This window comes from Didymella exigua (assembly GCF_010094145.1).
Source record: "Didymella exigua CBS 183.55 unplaced genomic scaffold M421scaffold_3, whole genome shotgun sequence".
NCBI lineage: Eukaryota > Fungi > Ascomycota > Dothideomycetes > Pleosporales > Didymellaceae > Didymella > Didymella exigua.
Window position 1 is genome coordinate 134,347 of NW_022984777.1, and position 18,439 is coordinate 152,785.

At 54.9% G+C, this 18,439-nt stretch overlaps 8 protein-coding genes across 8 annotated transcripts; 2 read left to right on the forward strand and 6 right to left on the reverse strand.

Annotated features, from left to right (window-relative positions):
- Nucleotides 1-112: 112 nt before the first annotated feature.
- Nucleotides 113-1,395, reverse strand: M421DRAFT_1210 (class II peroxidase; the record flags this gene model as incomplete). Its single annotated transcript, XM_033587297.1, has 2 exons — nucleotides 113-645; nucleotides 696-1,395. The coding sequence occupies 2 exons, from the start codon at nucleotides 1,393-1,395 to the stop codon at nucleotides 113-115; spliced, it is 1,233 nt and encodes a 410-aa protein (XP_033452831.1).
- Nucleotides 1,396-2,740: 1,345 nt separating this feature from the next.
- On the reverse strand, nucleotides 2,741-4,411 carry M421DRAFT_53470 (UPF0016-domain-containing protein; the record flags this gene model as incomplete). Its single annotated transcript, XM_033595122.1, has 3 exons — nucleotides 2,741-2,814; nucleotides 2,864-3,755; nucleotides 3,809-4,411. The coding sequence occupies 3 exons, from the start codon at nucleotides 4,409-4,411 to the stop codon at nucleotides 2,741-2,743; spliced, it is 1,569 nt and encodes a 522-aa protein (XP_033452832.1).
- Nucleotides 4,412-4,931: 520 nt separating this feature from the next.
- Nucleotides 4,932-8,181, forward strand: M421DRAFT_416208 (uncharacterized protein). The gene is made up of 3 exons (XM_033590978.1): nucleotides 4,932-5,254; nucleotides 5,361-7,725; nucleotides 7,780-8,181. The coding sequence occupies exons 1-3, from the start codon at nucleotides 5,005-5,007 to the stop codon at nucleotides 7,871-7,873; spliced, it is 2,709 nt and encodes a 902-aa protein (XP_033452833.1). The 5' UTR covers nucleotides 4,932-5,004; the 3' UTR covers nucleotides 7,874-8,181.
- On the reverse strand, nucleotides 7,932-9,425 carry M421DRAFT_416210 (uncharacterized protein). The gene has a single exon (XM_033590979.1). The coding sequence runs from the start codon at nucleotides 9,116-9,118 to the stop codon at nucleotides 8,030-8,032; it is 1,089 nt and encodes a 362-aa protein (XP_033452834.1). The 5' UTR covers nucleotides 9,119-9,425; the 3' UTR covers nucleotides 7,932-8,029.
- A 219-nt stretch (nucleotides 9,426-9,644) lies between these two features.
- Nucleotides 9,645-11,742, forward strand: M421DRAFT_416211 (fumble-domain-containing protein). Its single transcript, XM_033590980.1, has 3 exons — nucleotides 9,645-10,447; nucleotides 10,538-10,817; nucleotides 10,866-11,742. The coding sequence occupies exons 1-3, from the start codon at nucleotides 9,995-9,997 to the stop codon at nucleotides 11,669-11,671; spliced, it is 1,539 nt and encodes a 512-aa protein (XP_033452835.1). The 5' UTR covers nucleotides 9,645-9,994; the 3' UTR covers nucleotides 11,672-11,742.
- Nucleotides 11,743-12,174: 432 nt separating this feature from the next.
- On the reverse strand, nucleotides 12,175-13,182 carry M421DRAFT_88971 (NAD(P)-binding protein; the record flags this gene model as incomplete). The annotated part of the gene is made up of 3 exons (XM_033597718.1): nucleotides 12,175-12,812; nucleotides 12,863-13,092; nucleotides 13,148-13,182. The coding sequence occupies 3 exons, from the start codon at nucleotides 13,180-13,182 to the stop codon at nucleotides 12,175-12,177; spliced, it is 903 nt and encodes a 300-aa protein (XP_033452836.1).
- Nucleotides 13,183-14,598: 1,416 nt separating this feature from the next.
- M421DRAFT_244738 (uncharacterized protein) lies at nucleotides 14,599-15,825 on the reverse strand. The gene is made up of 2 exons (XM_033588538.1): nucleotides 15,587-15,825; nucleotides 14,599-15,536 (listed from the first exon to the last, which is right to left on the reverse strand). Exons 1-2 carry the CDS (start codon nucleotides 15,683-15,685, stop codon nucleotides 14,724-14,726), a joined length of 912 nt encoding a protein of 303 aa, XP_033452837.1. The 5' UTR covers nucleotides 15,686-15,825; the 3' UTR covers nucleotides 14,599-14,723.
- Nucleotides 15,826-15,894: 69 nt separating this feature from the next.
- On the reverse strand, nucleotides 15,895-18,385 carry M421DRAFT_416215 (uncharacterized protein). The gene is made up of 5 exons (XM_033590981.1): nucleotides 17,865-18,385; nucleotides 17,667-17,815; nucleotides 17,239-17,617; nucleotides 16,563-17,191; nucleotides 15,895-16,509 (listed from the first exon to the last, which is right to left on the reverse strand). Exons 1-5 carry the CDS (start codon nucleotides 17,929-17,931, stop codon nucleotides 16,333-16,335), a joined length of 1,401 nt encoding a protein of 466 aa, XP_033452838.1. The 5' UTR covers nucleotides 17,932-18,385; the 3' UTR covers nucleotides 15,895-16,332.
- Nucleotides 18,386-18,439: the final 54 nt, after the last annotated feature.

Sequence of the window (18,439 nt, forward strand, 5' to 3'; positions counted from 1 at the left end):
CACCATCCACGAATCTTAACACACAATGCCACAACCACACTGAAAATTCGAGGTATCTATGCTACGCTACGCAAGCTATGCAATGAAACAATGCCAACAGCTACAACAACACCTACTCCGCAATCAACAAATCGCCCGCCCCCCTGAAGCTCTTCGTCGGCATAGGCAGCACCTTAGTGCACTCGGTAAGCTGATTGATATTGTTGACCCCCAACAAACTCAACCTGATATAGCTATATGCATAATCCTCATTCCAATCCTCCTGCCCCTCCCTCCCAATGCTGAACTTCCTCCACTCGTCCCTCGTCCTCGGATCCTGCGCAAGCACAACATCGCTCGGAAACCGGAAGACAGCTTTGGGCAGCGGCCCCAGGCCCAGCGTCTGGTTGTAGAAAAGAGTATCCCAAACGCCCGGAGTGCCGTCCTGGGGCGCCGCGGCGCGCGAGGGGTCGACGTGGAACTGCTGACTCGCTGTGTGCGCGCCCAGCAGCGCGGTGAGCTCGTGGGGGCCGATTGTTTTGGCCGCGAAGAGCGCGATGAGGGTGTCTGCCGAGTCGTTGACGCCGGGGAGCAGGCCGTCCATGTTCGCTCTGGAGGAGTCTTTGCGGCCGACGAAAGTGCGGATGCGCGGACCGAGCGGGCATGCTGCGTTGTGTTAGACCCGGGCTTAGATTCGGGGCGGTAAAGATACGCACTGACGACGGCGTGTTTGGCAGCGAATTGGATGAGGTCTGCTACGCCGATGCCGTATTGTTTGAATGTCTGCCTGTACATGTTGCCGAGGACGCGGACGATGTCTTGTAGACCTTTGTTGTCGGGGCGAGAGATCTCTTCCTTGGCGAGAATGATACTGCCGTCCGCACCACCAAAGTCAAGACCATCTTTCCACGTTCCGGCGTCGTGGAAGCCGAGCCGGATGGCGGCGCGAGCGTACTTTTTGCAGCGGCCAGATTGGCCGCGGAAGATGTTTGTGAGCTGGAGAGAGATATGTGCCCAGACGCAGCAGGTATCTGCTTTGCACTTGAACGTGCCAAGCGAGCCAGGAATCTGGTATCCGCCGACACTGCTTTGGCCTGTTTCTTGCTCGGTGATGATCCGAGCGATTGCTTTGCCGACAGCGGTTGTACCGCCATCTTTGATGTCTCCAATCAGCTTAGGTGCTGCATCGGCCACATCTTCAACCGCGTTGGGGTCTTGCGTATCGTTGGGATCTGGGACCTTGGTTGTCTGGCGTCGGGCGTTCGATGCTAGTCTTTGATGCCCGGAAAGTTGCTGCCTCCCTTGTATCCTTTGCTTGACCTCGTCTACTGTGGCACCCATTCCTGGGTAGGCATATGTGCACTCAAAAACAGTAAGGGCGCCGAGGCCAGCGACAACTATTAGTGATAGCTTCATGCTGTAATGATCGGTATGAATGAGTGGTGTGAACGGCTGACTTGATGAGAGTGAATGAACGTGACATGCGTTTCCTCCGAGGCTGCAATCTTCTGCTTATAACACACACACATCTTACTACACGAACTTTCAGGCTGCTCCAGCTCACAATCTCGCCGTGTACTCATCTTGGCGAGCATCTAGATACCCCAGACTTTCCGTATGTGATGGCTGTTTAGCGAGGGTTCGGCGGGCGCCACAAAGCTTATTCCACGAGGCTGAGGAGGAGGGCAAGCTCGGGATCCGAAAGGAGAAGGCACGTTTCTCGAAAGAGTAGGTCCAAGATGGTTTCTTTGTCCTCTACCGCTAGCCACACAACGTGGCTGGCGAAGCGAACCAAAGAAATGATGGGACTTGTTGAGAAACCAGAACGTTGCTATTCTAGAACCTCATCCTTCCTAGACAGGGCGGCAGGTCTGATAGCCGTGGCTTCTATAGCATTGTGGCGCTTCGTAGAGGTAGCGAAGATCGTATGTTCGAAGATGTCAGCCGGTTGTTAGTCGCCATCAAAGTCTTGCCGTGACAAGGTGTGCCCTCTGGAGCGTACGATGGTGAGCAAGCCGCGACCATCTGCGCGCAACACATCTGTCCCTTCCACGCAGTCAGCCTTGTCATCAATCAAGCCAATTTCGACCTCACATTCACGCGCTTACCCAACAAGGTAGGAATCGAACCTATGCAGACAACTGCTAGGCTCGAACAGCTAGTCAATCAAATCAATTTGAGGTCGCTGGGCCCACTTCATTGATCATTGACAACTGTGCATGTAGCGAGTGAACTAGAAGTGCAGCATGATAGGCAGTGATTGGGGTCCTTCGCTGCGCCTTCATGCCCAGAATCTGACAGTCAAAACGCGGACCCGGAGTCGAAGGTTAGGGCGGCGGGACAAAGAAAGACGTTGCTTGCTATGCGGGTCCAGTAGCGAGGTCTAGATCCCGAGACCACGTGATCATTGAAAATAGATCTAAATGTTTCAAACATGTCAAACCACGCAACGTGAGACCAAGTCTCGTACAAATACCGGAAGGCAAGCCAAGTCTCAGAGACGTTCAACAAGCGAATTTCGCTGCGAGATGTTTACCCTCGCGTCTGGGCGCAGAAGACACCGTGTGCTCCGAATCTGTGTCATACAACCTATGCAACTCCTGTGACCCGTCTAGAGTCGTTTTATAGTGGACCGCCCTTACAGTAGTGATACAAGAAAATGCCAACATGTCGACACGTGCGCGCATGTCGTATTACAATAGATCAGTCCAGGAAGGCCCAAGCGCCGTGCAATGCAAGTCCGTGAGGTGTCGTCGTTCCTTTACTCGTGGTAGTATGTCTCGAAAGCGTAAATGATGCCGAAGAAGAGGAAGGCAATTGCGCCGCCAAGCGTGACTAGAGGAAGTTAGGTTGGATTTCGGTGAAGGTTCGGATGCTTGCTTACTGTTACGCATGCTGATCTTGCCAGCAATGGCGCGACCGCCAATGACCGCACCTGCAGTGCAAATGCCGTGTCCAACAGTGGCACCGGCAGTGACCCACCAGTAGTCAGAACCTGCAGCCATAGCCACGGTAGCAATCTGACTGCGGTCGCCCCACTCTCCAAGGAAGGTCATGACGAAAGTCTGCACCCAGGCGGGGCTGAGAAGCAGCGAGAAAAGGTTGTTGATCCCGCTCAGAGCACCAGCGAAGGAGGAGCCGCGGGGAGAGGGCGATCGGTCGGGGGAGGTAGAGGGGCTGCGAGCGGGTGCGGGCAGCCTGGAGCCGGAGCGAGAGCGTCGTGCACGGCCAGACTCGAGCGCATAAGGCGAGATGGACGAGCGACGGCGACCCTTGGAACGCGCAAGCTGCTCCTTCTCCTCAAGCTCCTCCTCGACCTCGCGCATCTCCTCGCCCACGCCATCATCAGGGCTCATGGCGAGGCCCTCGCGCAGCAGCTTGACACCGAAGACGAGGAACAGAATCGCAGCAGCCAGATGCGTGAAGCGCTCAGACAGGAAGGCCGGTACAGCGTGACCGAGCACAGCAGAGAGAACTGTCATGACAGCGAGAGCAGAGAAGGCGGCGGAGAAGACCACAAGGCGGGGGTGGCGCATGGCCATCAAGGCGGCTACGAGGAACGTCTTGTCTCCAATCTCCGAGAAGATGATCATGGTGAAGGACAGGATGAACGAGTGCAAGGGCTGGATGACGCCACCGGCCTCGTCGTCGGCCATGCCGGACGTGGGGGTCTTGGTCTTTGGGGGCGTGGTGTCGAGGGGGTCTGACTTGGAGAGCGAGTCGGGGACGGGGTGGGGCGCGTCGTCGTGGGGTGCGTCTGGCAGGTCGGTGGGTTTCTGCAGTATGGTCAACGGCGTGTACGGCGTGCGTGTCACAGCACACGGCTTACCTCGAGGCCGACTGCGCCGGCAAGACGGGTGGATGTCGTTTCGGCAGCTGCCGCGTCCTTTAGATGCGACTGCTCGCCGTGAGGCAGCGGCTGGGCTTCCTTGGGCGGCGTGGGCACCTGCTCCTTCTTCGAGCCCGTCTTGTCCTCGTGCGCCAGACGCTCCTTGTCCTTTGCCGAGACGCCGCCCTCGACGCCCGTCTTGCCTGTCGCAGCCTTCCTGTCTGGGTCCTGCATGACGCTCTTGTCGCCATCCAGCACGTCCTTGGCCGCGCCGACCAGGGTCGAGTCCTTGGACCCCGGAACCGTCTTCTGGCCGGTGCCCAGGTCCTCGACTACCGCGGGCTGCTTGTCGTGCGATGTGGGCGTGTCGTCGACGTACGGGCCGGCGTGCGGCTTGCCGTCGAAGCCGTCGACGGGCGCATCTTTCGTCCCCTTGAATGCGCCTGGCGCGGCCGCGGCGGGCGAGGGGTCGGGGATAGGATTGCTGTAGGCAGGGTCTACTGCCCGCTTGACGAGGAGCCGTCTGCCATCGACATCGGCCACTGTGGATCGGGCAAGCACCTGCAGCGCCGGCAGGAGAATGAGCGTCTGTCGCAGCTTCATAGTGCCAAATGTGGACGTGTAAGCAGCGGCAATGGGAGTATTAAAGAATCTATGAGGCAAAGTGGTCGAGGGAGTGTCGTGAAAGGGGAGCGGCACAAGACGGCGGCAGGCGTGTGCTCAGCACTCAGGGCGTGCTTGGGTGTGGTTCGGAAATGTGGCTGCTGTTGAACAGTTGAACTTTAGGAGAGGCCACTCCACCGCCACAGATGCACGCAAGGGGGTCGTGCGTGCGGCAGCGCGCTAGATTGGAACAGGGTGCTGTCAAAAGCGGCAGCAGATCGAGCCTGTCAGACGCCGGCGCGCTGCAACTCCGTGAATTCCAAAACACGTCACTTGCATATACTGCTCAACGTTCTCCTGCATGTCGCCCCCTTCTCCTTGCTCGGACACGAGCATCCGTGAGGGCTGAGCGCTAGACTGTAAGCGGGCAAGCCTCGATGCACGTGAGAACGAGGGCTGTACGCGGCAAAGCGGGTCCTGCAGCCGGCGCGAACCTCACCATCACAACAAACGTGCGGAACGGCATCATCCATCATTCAACGGATATCAGGGCGCGCGATTGGCGAGTTTGTGCCCGTCTTGACCACTTCATCATGGCAGGTGATGTCCGGGGCGTGCGTGCCGGCAGCAGGCGCAAAACACCCACCCCGCGACCGGAGAAGGCGCCTGTACGCGCGCGACGGCTGCGCAGCCAAAGTCGCGACATCGAGCCAATCCCTGAGGTCCAAAAACCAACACGACGAACTGCGCGCCAACGGAGCGTTGCCAGTGTCGCTAGTGAGAGCGAAAATGAGGGACTGAAAAAGCGCAATAATCGAAGGCCTGCCAAACAGGCAGTGGGAGGTTGGTGCTTACCCTAGAACCCTTACCCTAAAACGTCAGCCAACGACTGCGCTACCAAGAACAGCATCGCACGACCGACATACAATTGCTGATGCAACCACTCCAGAGCTTACAATCGTTGAGGAGGTCGGCACCGAAATTCATCTTGACGAGGCACCTGCGACGCCCCAGCGTGTCGACATTCCACTGCCGTTGGAGCAGCAAACATTTCGATCACCTGGCGCAGTCTCCGAGATGTCCGGTACCACCGCCATCTCGTCATTCTCCATGATTGAAGCAGAGTTCTTGGAGCCAAAATTCATCCAGAAGCACGTCCGCAAATTGTGCGACTCGGCGATGGAGTTTCTTGATCATCTCGCACCCAGGGGTGGATCGATGGAAGAAGACTTGTACAACATCACCGAGATGCTCAAACCAGGCTCAGAGTTTGCAGAAGAATACTCGGACTTTGATGAAGAGTTCAGGCTGCACTTGAAACACTTCAAGGGCGACGAGAGCAACTACATAAACCCTCGAGCGATCCATCGCGCTTTGTTTGGTTCTTACACTGACGCTGGAGGCGTAGATTCGGGTGTTAATCTTGTGCTTTACTTGGCCAACATTCTGGTCTTTGCGAAACAGATGATCCACTCTGACCGCAGCGACAAAGACGTCTGGAACCATCTGCGACTGTTAGATTCCTCATTCCCTAGCCAGTTTATGCGCTCGCTACGCTCCAACGGCTCGCCAACAGCTGCCGGGGATAGCGCTCTGCTGGAAGGGACTTTCAAACTGGCATTGGATCTGCGTATTCAGGTCACCATTCTTTCCTTGGAGCGTTCTGCAGGTGACGATGGGTTCAATCCTGACGAGGCTCTGGATGGTATTTTTCTTCAAGAGCAAGAAGGTGGGGACATTCTCCGTGGTTGGAGTGTGGCAGCGCTTGGTGGAGAAGAGTCTCGCCTCACAGAGGACCATCAAAAGAGAATCGCAGAACACTACAATACAATAAGAGCATACTTCCCCTTCGACGGTCAGTCTCTCCAAGACGGACACGTGGTGGACTTGGATCGTCTGGGTAGCGAGTTCCCGTGGAAGGCGACGATCCTTTGTCTACTGGATTGGGTCCGCGCTCGACGCAACGAACTCAGCGCCTCGATCGATATGGTTGGTGGCTCTGCAGCAATACTGGCGAATATCAGGCAAGCCGTAGCAGCGCTCCAACCAGTCCCCGCAGGAGCCAGACCCTCGACCGCCCCCCGAGATTCCCCACGAAAGAAGCGGGCGTCGTTTGGACGACAACGGAGACGTAGCAGCCGCAAGTTTGATCCCAACGCGCCTGTAGACCTTGGCGTAATCGACGCCCTGAAGGCAAGGGAAAGAGACTCCGGGGTACATTTCGATCCCAAAGACCCACAATCTGGTGACGTGTTTGTAGAAGTGGCCCAAGAAGAGGAAGCAGTAGAGGAAGCAGTAGAGGAAGAAGTTGAGGCTGAGGCCGCCCCCGAAGATGCAGACGCTGAGCGCGAGTTGAGCGAGCAGATCGCTCAAACTGAGCGCACGACCTGGGACCAAACACTTGGCGGGGACGACCAACAAGCAGGAGAGGCAACGCTTGTAGCTGGAGACGACGAGTCCCTAGACATCAATAACGTCGCTCCTTCAGGTCCGCCAAAAAGCACACAAGAGATCCTCGCCGCTTTGAAGTCTGTTCAACCCGCGGGCAAGGAGAATCGCAAAGCCCCTCGATTCGTTGATCGACAAGCTACAGCTCAACGCGTCGACTTCGGTAGCGGCTTCGACTCCAGCCAGGGCACGCCCGGCCCCTCAACCAGAGTGCTCGACAAGGGCAAGCAGCGCGCCGAGCCGCCTCCTTCCGTGCCCAAGAAACGCCGGCGAGCAGAATCAGAGGACGACGACGTCGATGACGACGACGAAGCGTATGAGACTAGTGATCGAACGTCCCTTGTGCAAGAGCGCCGCCAGAAAGCACCCGTCTCGAAGAGACGCCGCGTCGAGCCACCCTCTTCCGCGCCCGCACCGCCCTCCCACCAACCCGAGCGAGCCTCCCAACCCGCAGACGCCCAACTCCGCCTTTCCCCTAGCCACCAACGCGCCCCCGCGTCCTCGGCGCCCACCGCCCGCGCCATCGAGCATGAAGAATCCCGCTCCGAACCCGAAGCCCGCGACACGACCGATCCTCCCCCCCGGCGCTCCACGTCTTGCGCGCCGCCCAGCTCTCAATACCCGGCCCAACACGTCCTCAGTCTGCAGAACAGTCGCATCGGCGGCGCGGGCAGCGTGCGGCAGCCCCGGCGCACGTGGACGAGCGAGCAAGAAGACGCGTTTATCTTCTACATGGAAGTCGTGGGGCCGAGCTGGAGGAACATACTCCTGTACGACAAAGGCGCCGAGGGCTACGGCGAGCTGGAGGAGTTTACCCAGGTCAATCTCAAGGATAAGGCGAGGACTATGGCGGTTAATATGATCAAGTACGTTTCATTTACCCCTCTAAGTGTGCGGCTTGGAGTTGCTGACGTTGGTAGATCCGGGACCGGCCTGAGGACGGGGTTTGAGAGGATTGTTACTGCGGTATCGAAAGAGGGGAGGAAGTTGATCGAGGCGGGGTTTACGTGGTAGGTGGCGTTTGGCTTCTTTGTAAGAGGCAGAGGCAGAGAGACGGGATGTGCATTTTGGAGGACTCTGTGTTATTGATACCTGTCGTTATGCCTCGCGTTGACCTATCGTCTTGCACATCTTCTGCACACTCGCTAGCTTCGTCCCTCGTTCAACACGTCAGATCTTCTCCCTCCACCGCACGGCCCAATCGCCCTTTGCAAAACTCGACTCCACAACCGCGCCCTTCATGACGGCCTCGCACTTGCGCCTCTCGCCCTTGTCGCCGCCCCTCACGCCCTCGTCCCCATCAACTACGAAGCCAAAAGCGCAGCCCCGCCGCGCCGCCTTGCGCACCATCTCCCTCTCATCCGCGCGCCGCTGCCCCTCGAGACGTCGCTGCTTCGCCTCCTCCGTCTCGTGCTGCCGCTCCGCCCACCCCTTCTCTCCGCCAATCGAGCCGTTGATATCGGACTGGTCCTGTGGCGGTCGAATCTTGCCGCCGCCGAATCCGTATTCGACGGTGTCACCCAGCTCTTTACCATCGAGGTCTGTTGCAGGTCTGTTCTCGAGCGCAATGCCGCCCTCTTCGGGCTCCGAGTCGCTGTAGTCCTCTGCGCTCGACGCCGTGTCGTGTCCTGCTGCAGCTGGATGCTGGGCGGCGGGCTTGTCGACCATGTCGACGCTCTTCCAGTCCTCGGGCTTCTCGACGACGTATCGTGCGCGCCGGTTCTTTCGCCGTCCGTAGACTTTCTCCGGGTCCTTTTCGCGGTTGAAGACGAGTTCTTCGACGGCCGTGCAGTCGATTATCAGTCTGTGGTCGCCTTTAGGCGTGTTTTTGGCCTTAGAGGTTTTCTTCTTGTGGGAGGCTTTGCTGTTCTTCTTGCCGAACTTGAGGTTTTCGTCCTCGGAGGCTGTGCTATTGTTATTCTTCTGATTCTCCTTCTCCAGGGATTTCCGGTCAGTGTCTTTGCCCTCGGCTTTCTCGATTTTGGCGCGTTCATGCTCTTCCTTGATAGATTCGGGGGTCGCGCCCGCGAGCAGTTTGGCAAAGGTGGATTCGATCTTGCGGTCTAGAGGCCCGGGCTTTTGATGTCTGCAGCGTGCAGAGCAGTACTTGACTTCTGTTGCACCAGACGTCTTCTTCCGGTCACCAATCACGCGGCCGCATGAGTGGCAGTACGGTACTGAGTCGCCGATGGTGAGATAAAGTGGGGGAGGGGTGGGTTGTGACTTTGACGGACGTGACCAGGAGTCCATCCACGACATGTTGGCGGTCGATGTGGAGAAGGGTCTAAAAGGTGATTGTTGTAGTCTGATAGTGTGTGGGAATCTGTTGCAAGGTGTGCGGGCTGTGAGTAGGTTTAGTTTTGCTGAAATAGGCACGGTCCGGTATCTGGCAAAATATCGGAAAGTCTGTATGGCCGCCTTGAGCGTTGTTCTGGGAATGGCAGCGTGACCTTTGTCAAGTGTGTGTTCGTGGTGATATGCAGGGCGAGGTCTGGATGCACGAAGGAATTGACGAGCACACGACGTCATCGACAGCCCGGAACGTGTCTTGCAGCAAGGGCTCGCCGGGGACGTGCTGTTAAGTAAAGCAAATGTAGATTGGAGTTGTTCAATCGTTTGAGATATTGCATTAGCCTCAGGGCGCGTTCTCGCAAAAAGCTGTCATGACGTAGTGCAGCAGACAAAATGGCAGCCACAGCACGTGCGCAGTCTCGAAGGACACAGCATCGAGCGTGCCACAGTTCGCGAGTCTTTTCAAATTTTCGACCTCCATTAATTCACTTGAAACAACTTCAGGGAATTGTGCTTCTTCGATACCGGTACCCGACGCAGCGCGGAACTCTTCGGCTGATCTAATCAGATCAAACCCCACAATCAGTCCCCATAGTCCTCGGCTCCTCCAGTTCACCGTCGACCATGTTGCCGAGCTTAGCAGCTGCGTGGTTCTCGGGTAGCAGCTCATGCTACAGCGTCCATTGCGCCGAAAAAAATGCGAGGATATATTCCTTGAAGTCGCTGCAGCCAGGCGATCAACAGTTTCTCACAATTTTTTGTTGACCTCCTTGGGCTGTATTCTGCGCAGAACACCATATCACCCCTAGCCCGGGCCGTTCACACCAGTTACAAAGCGGACAGATGGAAGGGTTATCGCTACCCACCCGGACAAGTCTTCCCTTGGTGACGAGTCATCATTCTCCGCACCACTCCTCTTACCAGTTCACCGCGAAAGGATCGCAAAGCGTGCGCCATCGAAGAAAGAGGGCAAGGCTGCAGCCGAGACTAGCTGCACCCGCATCCATGTCGCCAGCGCAGAACCTCGCGACAGGAGAAACCGGCAGCGCCGCATCCCGTGCTCGCCATGCGCATTCGTTGTCAGGCAACATATCGACGCGGCCTAGGCGGACGACTGCGCAGAGCGACATCCATGAGACGATATTGCACCCCGGAACCGTGAAGATCAACGTGCAGGGCGCGTTTATCGTCGACGAGGAACAGCCCGGAACGCCGCAGAGCGAAGACTACGAGCACGACCCCAAGGACATCCGATTGCCAAACCATACAGCGGTCGTGAGCCATATAGCAGTTGACGTGAGTGTATCTGGTGTCGCGTGCTCGGATCTACGGGGCACGCGACAATCCTCCTGCAGCCCTGGGCACAGTGCTAACAATTGCGCGCAGATCGGAGGCTCTCTGGCAAAGCTCGTCTATTTCTCCCGCGAACATGGTGACGACTCCCTCGGCGGCCGGCTGAACTTCCTCAAGTTCGAGACCGACCGAATAGACACATGCATAGACTTCATGCGCAAGCTGGTCTCTGACCACTGCGACAACGGCACTGCGCCCAGCGACATCTGCGTCATGGCGACCGGCGGCGGTGCATACAAGTACTACGACAAGATCACAGAGGCGCTAGGTGTTGAAGTCATCCGGGAAGACGAGATGGAGAGTCTGATTACAGGCAAGCACCCCGCAGCAAGCCGCATGTGCGCAATATTGACGACAACAGGTCTGGACTTCTTCATCAACGAGATCCCCAACGAAGTCTTCACATACAGCGAAGACCAGCCCATGGAGTTCGTTGCGCACCCGCCCGACCCACCGAACATCTACCCCTACCTGCTCGTCAACATTGGCTCCGGTGTGTCAATGGTCAAGGTGTCAGGGCCTCAAGTGTTCGAGCGAATCGGCGGCACATCACTGGGGGGCGGTACACTATGGGGACTGCTGTCGATGCTCACGGGTGCGCGAAGCTTTGACGACATGCTGCGCCTTGCAGAGAAGGGCGACAACTCGACCGTCGATTTGCTCGTCGGTGACATCTACGGGCAAGCGTACAACAAGATCGGCCTGAAGAGCACACACATCGCGTCCTCGTTCGGCAAGGTGTACAAGAAGAAGCGCGCAGCAGAGCGAGAAGCTGAGGACGGCTGCAACGGCGACTTCAAACGGAGAGGAGAGGAAGAGCATGTCGAAGGTTCGTCAGAGATGCAGCACTCGCCCAGCGGTTTTGCACCCGAGGACATCTCAAGGTCGCTGCTGTACGCTGTGTCGAACAACATCGGCCAAATCGCATACCTACATGCCGAGAAACACGGCCTGGAGCGCATCTACTTTGGTGGGTCTTTCATCGGTGGGCACGCCCAGACGATGAACACATTGTCATATGCCATTCGCTTCTGGTCGAAGAACAGCAAGCAAGCGTACTTCATCAGGCACGAGGGGTATCTCGGCGCTGTAGGAGCTTTCTTGAAGAGGCAGCCGAGGAATTGGGGCAGGAGAGAAAGTTTTCAAGGCACTAGGCCTACTGTTTGATATCCCGTTGAAGCGAGCATATAGATTTGGCGTTGTGTAAAAGTGAAATGCATCTATGTCGATTCCACATCGAAGATCAAAACGTGTCTTCCCTCAATCCACATGGATCTTCGTCATGCGGGGCAGTATTGAACCTTTTTCACCCCACTCACTGCAGCTGGCGTAGGAATGCACACGACCATACGCGTCTTCATTCATGCCCAGCCACAGGTCGCCTGAGGAGTGAGTGGCACAGGCCTGATAGGGAAATCGAGACAATTCACTACAAACTTGATCACGAGGAACCGGCTATGACAAAAAAAGCCCGTGTTTCAAAGAAATTACAGCATCGCTGGTCGACCGACCATGACATGGTCCGCCCCACCAGTGCATAGCGACATCTGTTGAATGAGTTAGTCTTGCGTGGAGGCTATTCTAGGGTCGCTGAGTCCCAATTGTATTTCTGGAACGTCAGCATTGCCGCGAAGTTTTAGCATTATCAAACTACGGATAGCACCAAGACATCAACGCTTCTGCACAAATGCGTGGCCTCTTTCAGAAATGGCTTGCTTGACCTTCTCGTCAAAGCTAATCTCTTTAGCGTTTGAGCCGTCAAAACTCTTCCGTCCGCCCACAGCGTTCAGCAACCAGACCAGGAATGCGTTCGTTCCTTTCCAGACGTACTCACCCTGTGCTATCCCACGCTTCTTCAGAACCTCGTTGATGACTTGTTTCGCGAATAAGTCAGGTTTCATTCCACCAGCCTGATGATCCTTGCTTCTCTTCTTCACTCCAGCTTCAGCCGCCGCATAGATGCTGTCCTCGTCGAACTTGATATCTCCTGGACTGGAGAGACCGGTCGACACAACACCCATATACAGCGTCACTACCTTGATGCCAAGGGGCGCTAGCTCGACTCGCAGCGCATCCGAGTACGACGCGACCGCAGCCTTGCTTGCGTTGTACGCTGATGAGAACGGGTATGGCACAACTGCAAGCACCGATGCGGTATTGATGACAACTGGTGGTCGGGACGAATCTGACACGGCGGCCAGGAGCAGTGGTGTGAATGCCTGGACCATATTGAAGAGACCAAAGACGTTGGTCTCGAACATCTGTCGGACCCGGCTGATGTCTGTCTCGATACCGGGTGCTTCGTACACTTCGTCGAATCAGCAAAGTCTTCAAACATGGAGGCGTGAAAGCTCTCACTCATTCCTGCATTGTTGAACAGCATATCCAATTTGCCTCCCGTACGCGCGGCGACGTCAACCTTAAGTGCAGCGATGCTGTCAGCGCTCGTAACATCCAGCATCAAGGTCTCGATGCCTTTGTCTTCCAATCCGGCCAAGGACCCCAATGACCGAGCTGTCGCGAAAACACGCATGCCCCGGGACGCAAACTCTAGTGCTAATGCGTGTCCAGCGCTTCCTTTGCTACATCTGTTGAACCCCTTAGTATTCAAGCCCCCTACCAACGCATCCGGGTTTCGCTTACCCTGTGATCAAAACTGATTGCTTCGAAGATGCCATACTGACGGTTTATGAGAATCCACTAATTCTGGAAAGATGACTGTTCGTCAGGATGGAAGTCGACCTGCGCGTACGAGGATGCACATGTCCAGCTTCCCGACTTTATGTATTCCTGAACTTCAAGCCTGGATCGCATATTTCTCGCGAGGCGATCATCTAGTGCCCCGCTCTTTCGTCCGTAACATTGAACAGACTCATTGGAAATACCAAGGTGGCGGACGAGCCTTGGTGCTGATCAAATTTTGATTACTGATCGGAGCGTCCGCAAGCAGCAAAGGGAAAGAACATTGGTACAGCCAATGACCTGCTTCTTCAGAACACTAGCATGATTACTCGCTCGTCGAAAGCTGACTTCGGTGGATTCCCATGCGCTGTAAAGCACAAGTACGGAGATGACGATGTATAGACGGAACCTTACTAGAGCATGCGAAGGATACGCTTAATAGGGGAAGAGTTAGGCTTTTGATGAGGTTGACCAATCCGAGAATGAAGATTGAGGGGCCAGAGGGGAGGGACGGTGCAGCTGCAGTGTTTGGCGTCACTCCATCTTCTTTTTGTCGCCGTTTCTCTTGCCTCTCCACCACTTCCAGATTGCAATCCCGCTGATCACAGCGGCTGGCACGCACGCGCTTAGACCCATGACAAGAGCCAGCCCAGCACCCCATTCATGCGCTAGTCAGAACTGCAAATGCCAAACCCACTAGAACATTGCCGATTCCTGCCTGGATACCCGCAGCTGTACTCCCTAGGTTGTGTCAATTTAATAATTACACACATTTTCGACAACCGTACATACATGCGACGATACCGCCAGCACAAAAACCAGCAGATCCGATAATAGCAGGAGAGCAGGCAAGAGGACTATTGAAATGATGACGGATATCTCACGAAGTCTTGCGAGCAACGTGACGTCGCGGACAAAGTCGTCTTTCTTGTGCTCTTAGAGAGCATGGAAGGCAGCTTTGAGATGCATCTTAGCCGCGACAGCGTCGCCGGGTGCAAGTCTAGCGTTGTCAATAATAGCAGAGGTTGGTTCTGCTAGGTTGGCTCCGTCTCCATGATAATCACGGTCATGTACCTTCATTGCGAACGTTGGGACCCTTCTCTTGCATCTCTTCGCCATCGTCGTTTTCGGCTAGAGCTGCGTACCTTCCGAGATCGTCTATGCCTGTACGATGCATGCCCTCTCGAGTGAGCGTGTCGTAGTAGTCCTCGATCGAGTCGGCTGTCAAGCCTACTGATGTGGGGTTGTCGATGGACGTTGAGGCTGAGGCTTTCATGGCAGTTGCGAGTGTGTGGGTGCTCAGGCAAAATACGCGGTGTTTGCGTCTTTAGACACAACAGGGTCTAATACGGGGACTGTTCACGTGGGCCAAGCGCTACCACTGCGACTCTTCACCGTGAAGTATGAGTGAAGGGCGTTGCATGAGGTCTTTCGATTCACTTGGTACTGGCGTTACCTTTCCTACTGATCAAAGGAGCTACACACCCCCACATGGACCACAGGGGCTTAGTATTTCTCGAAAGCTGGATTGGTCCTGTCATATTTTACCTACCAAATCCGCCTTACTGCTCTCTCTACCGAACTTCAGATATCCAAGTTGCATCTCAAGGCCTTGACTCTCACCAACAACCCAGCCATCTTTCTCCGCTACTGCCACGCTGTTGAAGTCTTGGACCAGCTGAACAAACTTCTTCCGCGTTTCCACTATCTCGAAGAACTTGTTTCCGATGAATCTTCCGATTGTGATGTGCGCAGAAGGAGCAGTGTAGCACATATCGATATCGATCCCACTCTCCAGTGCTTGAGCATGCATGTCGCTTCTCAGATGATGGTATGTGTACGAACTGACATCGGTTGGGAGAAAATTCACTGCGATGCCCATCTTGTCAAAGCTAATGGTCGGTGCTACTAATCCAGGCTTGGTGTCCAGTGTCGAGACGAGGCCGAGGATCTTCTGGATACGTGCTGATCCGATCTCATCAGCGACACTACGAAGCTGTGGTACGGTATGGCGATGCGACAGCTCGATCACTGAGAGGTGTAGGTCCTTCTCTGGTATGAGGTATAGGTCATCGCTAACAAGTCGCTGAAGATCTGCTTGGACGGTCTGTATCTGGTTGAGGACGTGTTGAGGAGGTCTTGCCCAAATGACACAGCAGTTGATCTCCTGGGAATCTGTGTCATCATTCTCATCATGTTGATGGCCGTTTCGAAGCCTCTTTTGGCGAGCCAAGTGCTTGAGAAGGGTTTGATCAGATATGACAGGGTTTGTCTCGCCGTGGGAAAATAGTTCGATTTGCTTTGCCCTCCATGCATCTCTATGGGTTTCGTATGCCTCTTGAACTCGTTTCTGGAGATTGTCAGCTGGCGAGGACTTGTGTACTAGCTGACGTCACTGACTGGGTCACCGCGACATTGAGGGTCATCAAGAAGCTCTTGATACCAGTTGCGACGTGAAGGTGGCCCAGCATCTAGTGGTGGGAAGTTGAATTTGGCCATCGTCGCTGCTAATGGTACTAATCGTTATTGGAAGATCGTCGATTTAAAACAACACGGGCGGCTGTTTGTCTATGAACGCCCAGACATGAGCACCCTAACGCCATACGATGTCGTGCTTCAAAAGGTCAGACACGAAAGCGAATACAGATCGTCGATGCAGAGATAGGACACACGTGTGACATGAACTGCGCGGGGAAAGTGGAAGGACTGACGTGCGTTAGAGCCACGAAGATGCCGACAAGGCTGACTCCAGGGCTTGTCTAGCCCTTGCGACGCTAGACTTATTTTGGTAATCTACCCATCTCATATGTCTCCCCATTCCCAAAACGACGGAACCACGAGTTGTTGAAGTTCGCCAGACTACTACCTATAGTCGCCAGGCTACCCTTTCGTTGCATCTTGCTGATATTTTTGAGCTCCTGCATCTTCATGTCTTTCTCGTCTTCCTCCATGATGCTACCCTTGATCTTGGCTTCCGATCGCCTTCGCCAGACCCACCAACCTAGGAAAGTTACGAAGGTAAGCGGGAAGATTGTGACCAGTAGGATCCACCATTGACGTGCTGCGCGAAATGGCGAATCGTCGAGGTCGTCCGGACCGGATGACTTGTTCTCTTCTTGACTAAAAAGATTCGTTCCCAAGATACCCTACGAGACGTTAAAGAACGCCCATGATGTAAGATACGATCTTACCGAAATGAAGGTTCCAGGTAGGAACAGCATTGACACTATTGCAATGGCTCTCATGTTGGCACTCTCGTGCATGGCCTGCGTGCCAACTTTCTCACTCCAGCGAGCACTTTGCTGTCCCACGAGATTGAAAAGCTAAGAGCATGGGTCAGACGTGTCTTTTAAGTCAGCAAAGATCGTTCACTTACCAGATCCAGCAGTCTCTGTGCTCGACCGCAAACATCCTCGATAGAGGCCCTCAGGTATCGGAGTTGATCGTCCAAACGGTCCATCTCCTCGTCAACTCGCAGATACAACCAATCTCGATCTTCTAGGGCTAGCTTTTTCATGACGTATTTCTGGAACGACTCATGTTGCTTGCGGAGACTTTTGATAGTACCGATGGTTTGATTGAGCTGCAGTTTGTCCTGGTCGAGATTGCGCATGGTCAGATGCAGGCGTCGAACATTGATGGCTTTTAATTCGTTCTTCTGTTGTTTGGAAAGAACGTGTGCCTTTTCCTCTTCGTCTCTGACACTATCTCTTGGATCTCTTGCTGCACGCCTGTACCATTGGGCCGTACAGTTAAAGTGTAGCAGAGACACAGCAAAAGGATTGTGGGCGATGTCTTGGGTTTCTGGTTGTTGGATGAGTTCCTCCAGCTTTGAAACAAGATCAACTTTCAGCTTCGTCGCCAGATCGTTGAACGATCTGTACTTCAGCAACACAACCGTCGACTTCGTTGCGACGTCGTACTTGGTGACTACTGTCATCTTGAGGTCGGCATCTTTGTCGATATCTCGGAAGTAGGCTCTGGCACGTATAGCGTACCAGAACTCTGAACGTAGTCAGCCTCCAGCTACACGACAAACTGTCATTACTTACCCACAGCTGTAACCTCGTTGTTCTTGTTCTTGGTTGTACGGGAGCCAAAAATCTGCTCTTGGCCTCGTATGTGTGAGCACGTCCCAGGCGCGATATCATATTTAGTGATGATCTTCAGAAGTGCATCTCTTGAGATGTTCATACGATCCTCTCTCCGCATCTCAGGGTCCTGTGGATCGGCAGGGTCCACAATGGCCTTGTCGTATAGTTCGTTCTTCTTCAGCATAGCAGCTGCCTTCGACACTTCGAAAGCAGCCTCCGCTTCTGTCATGCCATTTTGGATGTGTGCCTTTTTTGCTTGCTCGAAGAGGTCTTCTGCGATCCTTTCGTGCACAGTTGGCAGAAGCAGAAAGATTCGAAGCTGCCTTGGCGGCCCAGCCTGACAAGCTGGTCAGCAATGTTTTGACACTCGTATTCAAGAGGCATACCAAAACTTCGTCAAGCTCACGATTGTTGCATGTCCGGATAGTTCCAACCCCTTGATGATGGTCTAGGATGCGCAAGCTGGAATCCTTCGCGTAGCTTTCAGATCGCCAAGATGGCTCGCTCTCTTTGAGTTCATGTCTGGCAAGTTGCCCTGTTTGGGTGTCAGCCCTCGCTGGCATTTGCAAGGAGAGACTTCATACCATCGTCAAACGTGGCGATATACGAGGTTTGACCGAACGGATACTCCTTCTGCTCTGGTCTAGACATTTCGGATCAGCCCTAATAACAAGCGTTTCCAAGAAGTTGGTTGAGATTGCAGATAAGACTCCACTTTGGAGGAGTCCAGGCATATTTGACCTCGTGTAAGCGTGGAGGACCCACCAGGCTGAAGGACTCTACAGGCGCAGCAGCTATGCAGACACATGGACTGGAGAGCACACCTTCTCATGATTGGCCTGGAAGAGAAAGCTGAGCCTATTGCGATTGGACGCATCGACTGGGCGATGCAGGTATGTGCAGCCCCCATGGGTCGGCCTGCTCAGCCTCGCGCCACATGTTGACCGTTCACCCGTTCTGGCCCAGCACCACCCCGAATATAGTCCTCATGCGCTAGGGAAGTGACTGGATGCAGTGCGCCTAGCAGTGAGCCTGGTGACGAGTGCGCAAGGTGGTGTATGAAGGGAGGACGCGCTGCCAGTCCCGAGCCGATGCTTACCGTACCGGTACTAGGTAGAGCTACCTAGCCGCACGCTAAGCGAATAGCATACAGTAGCGT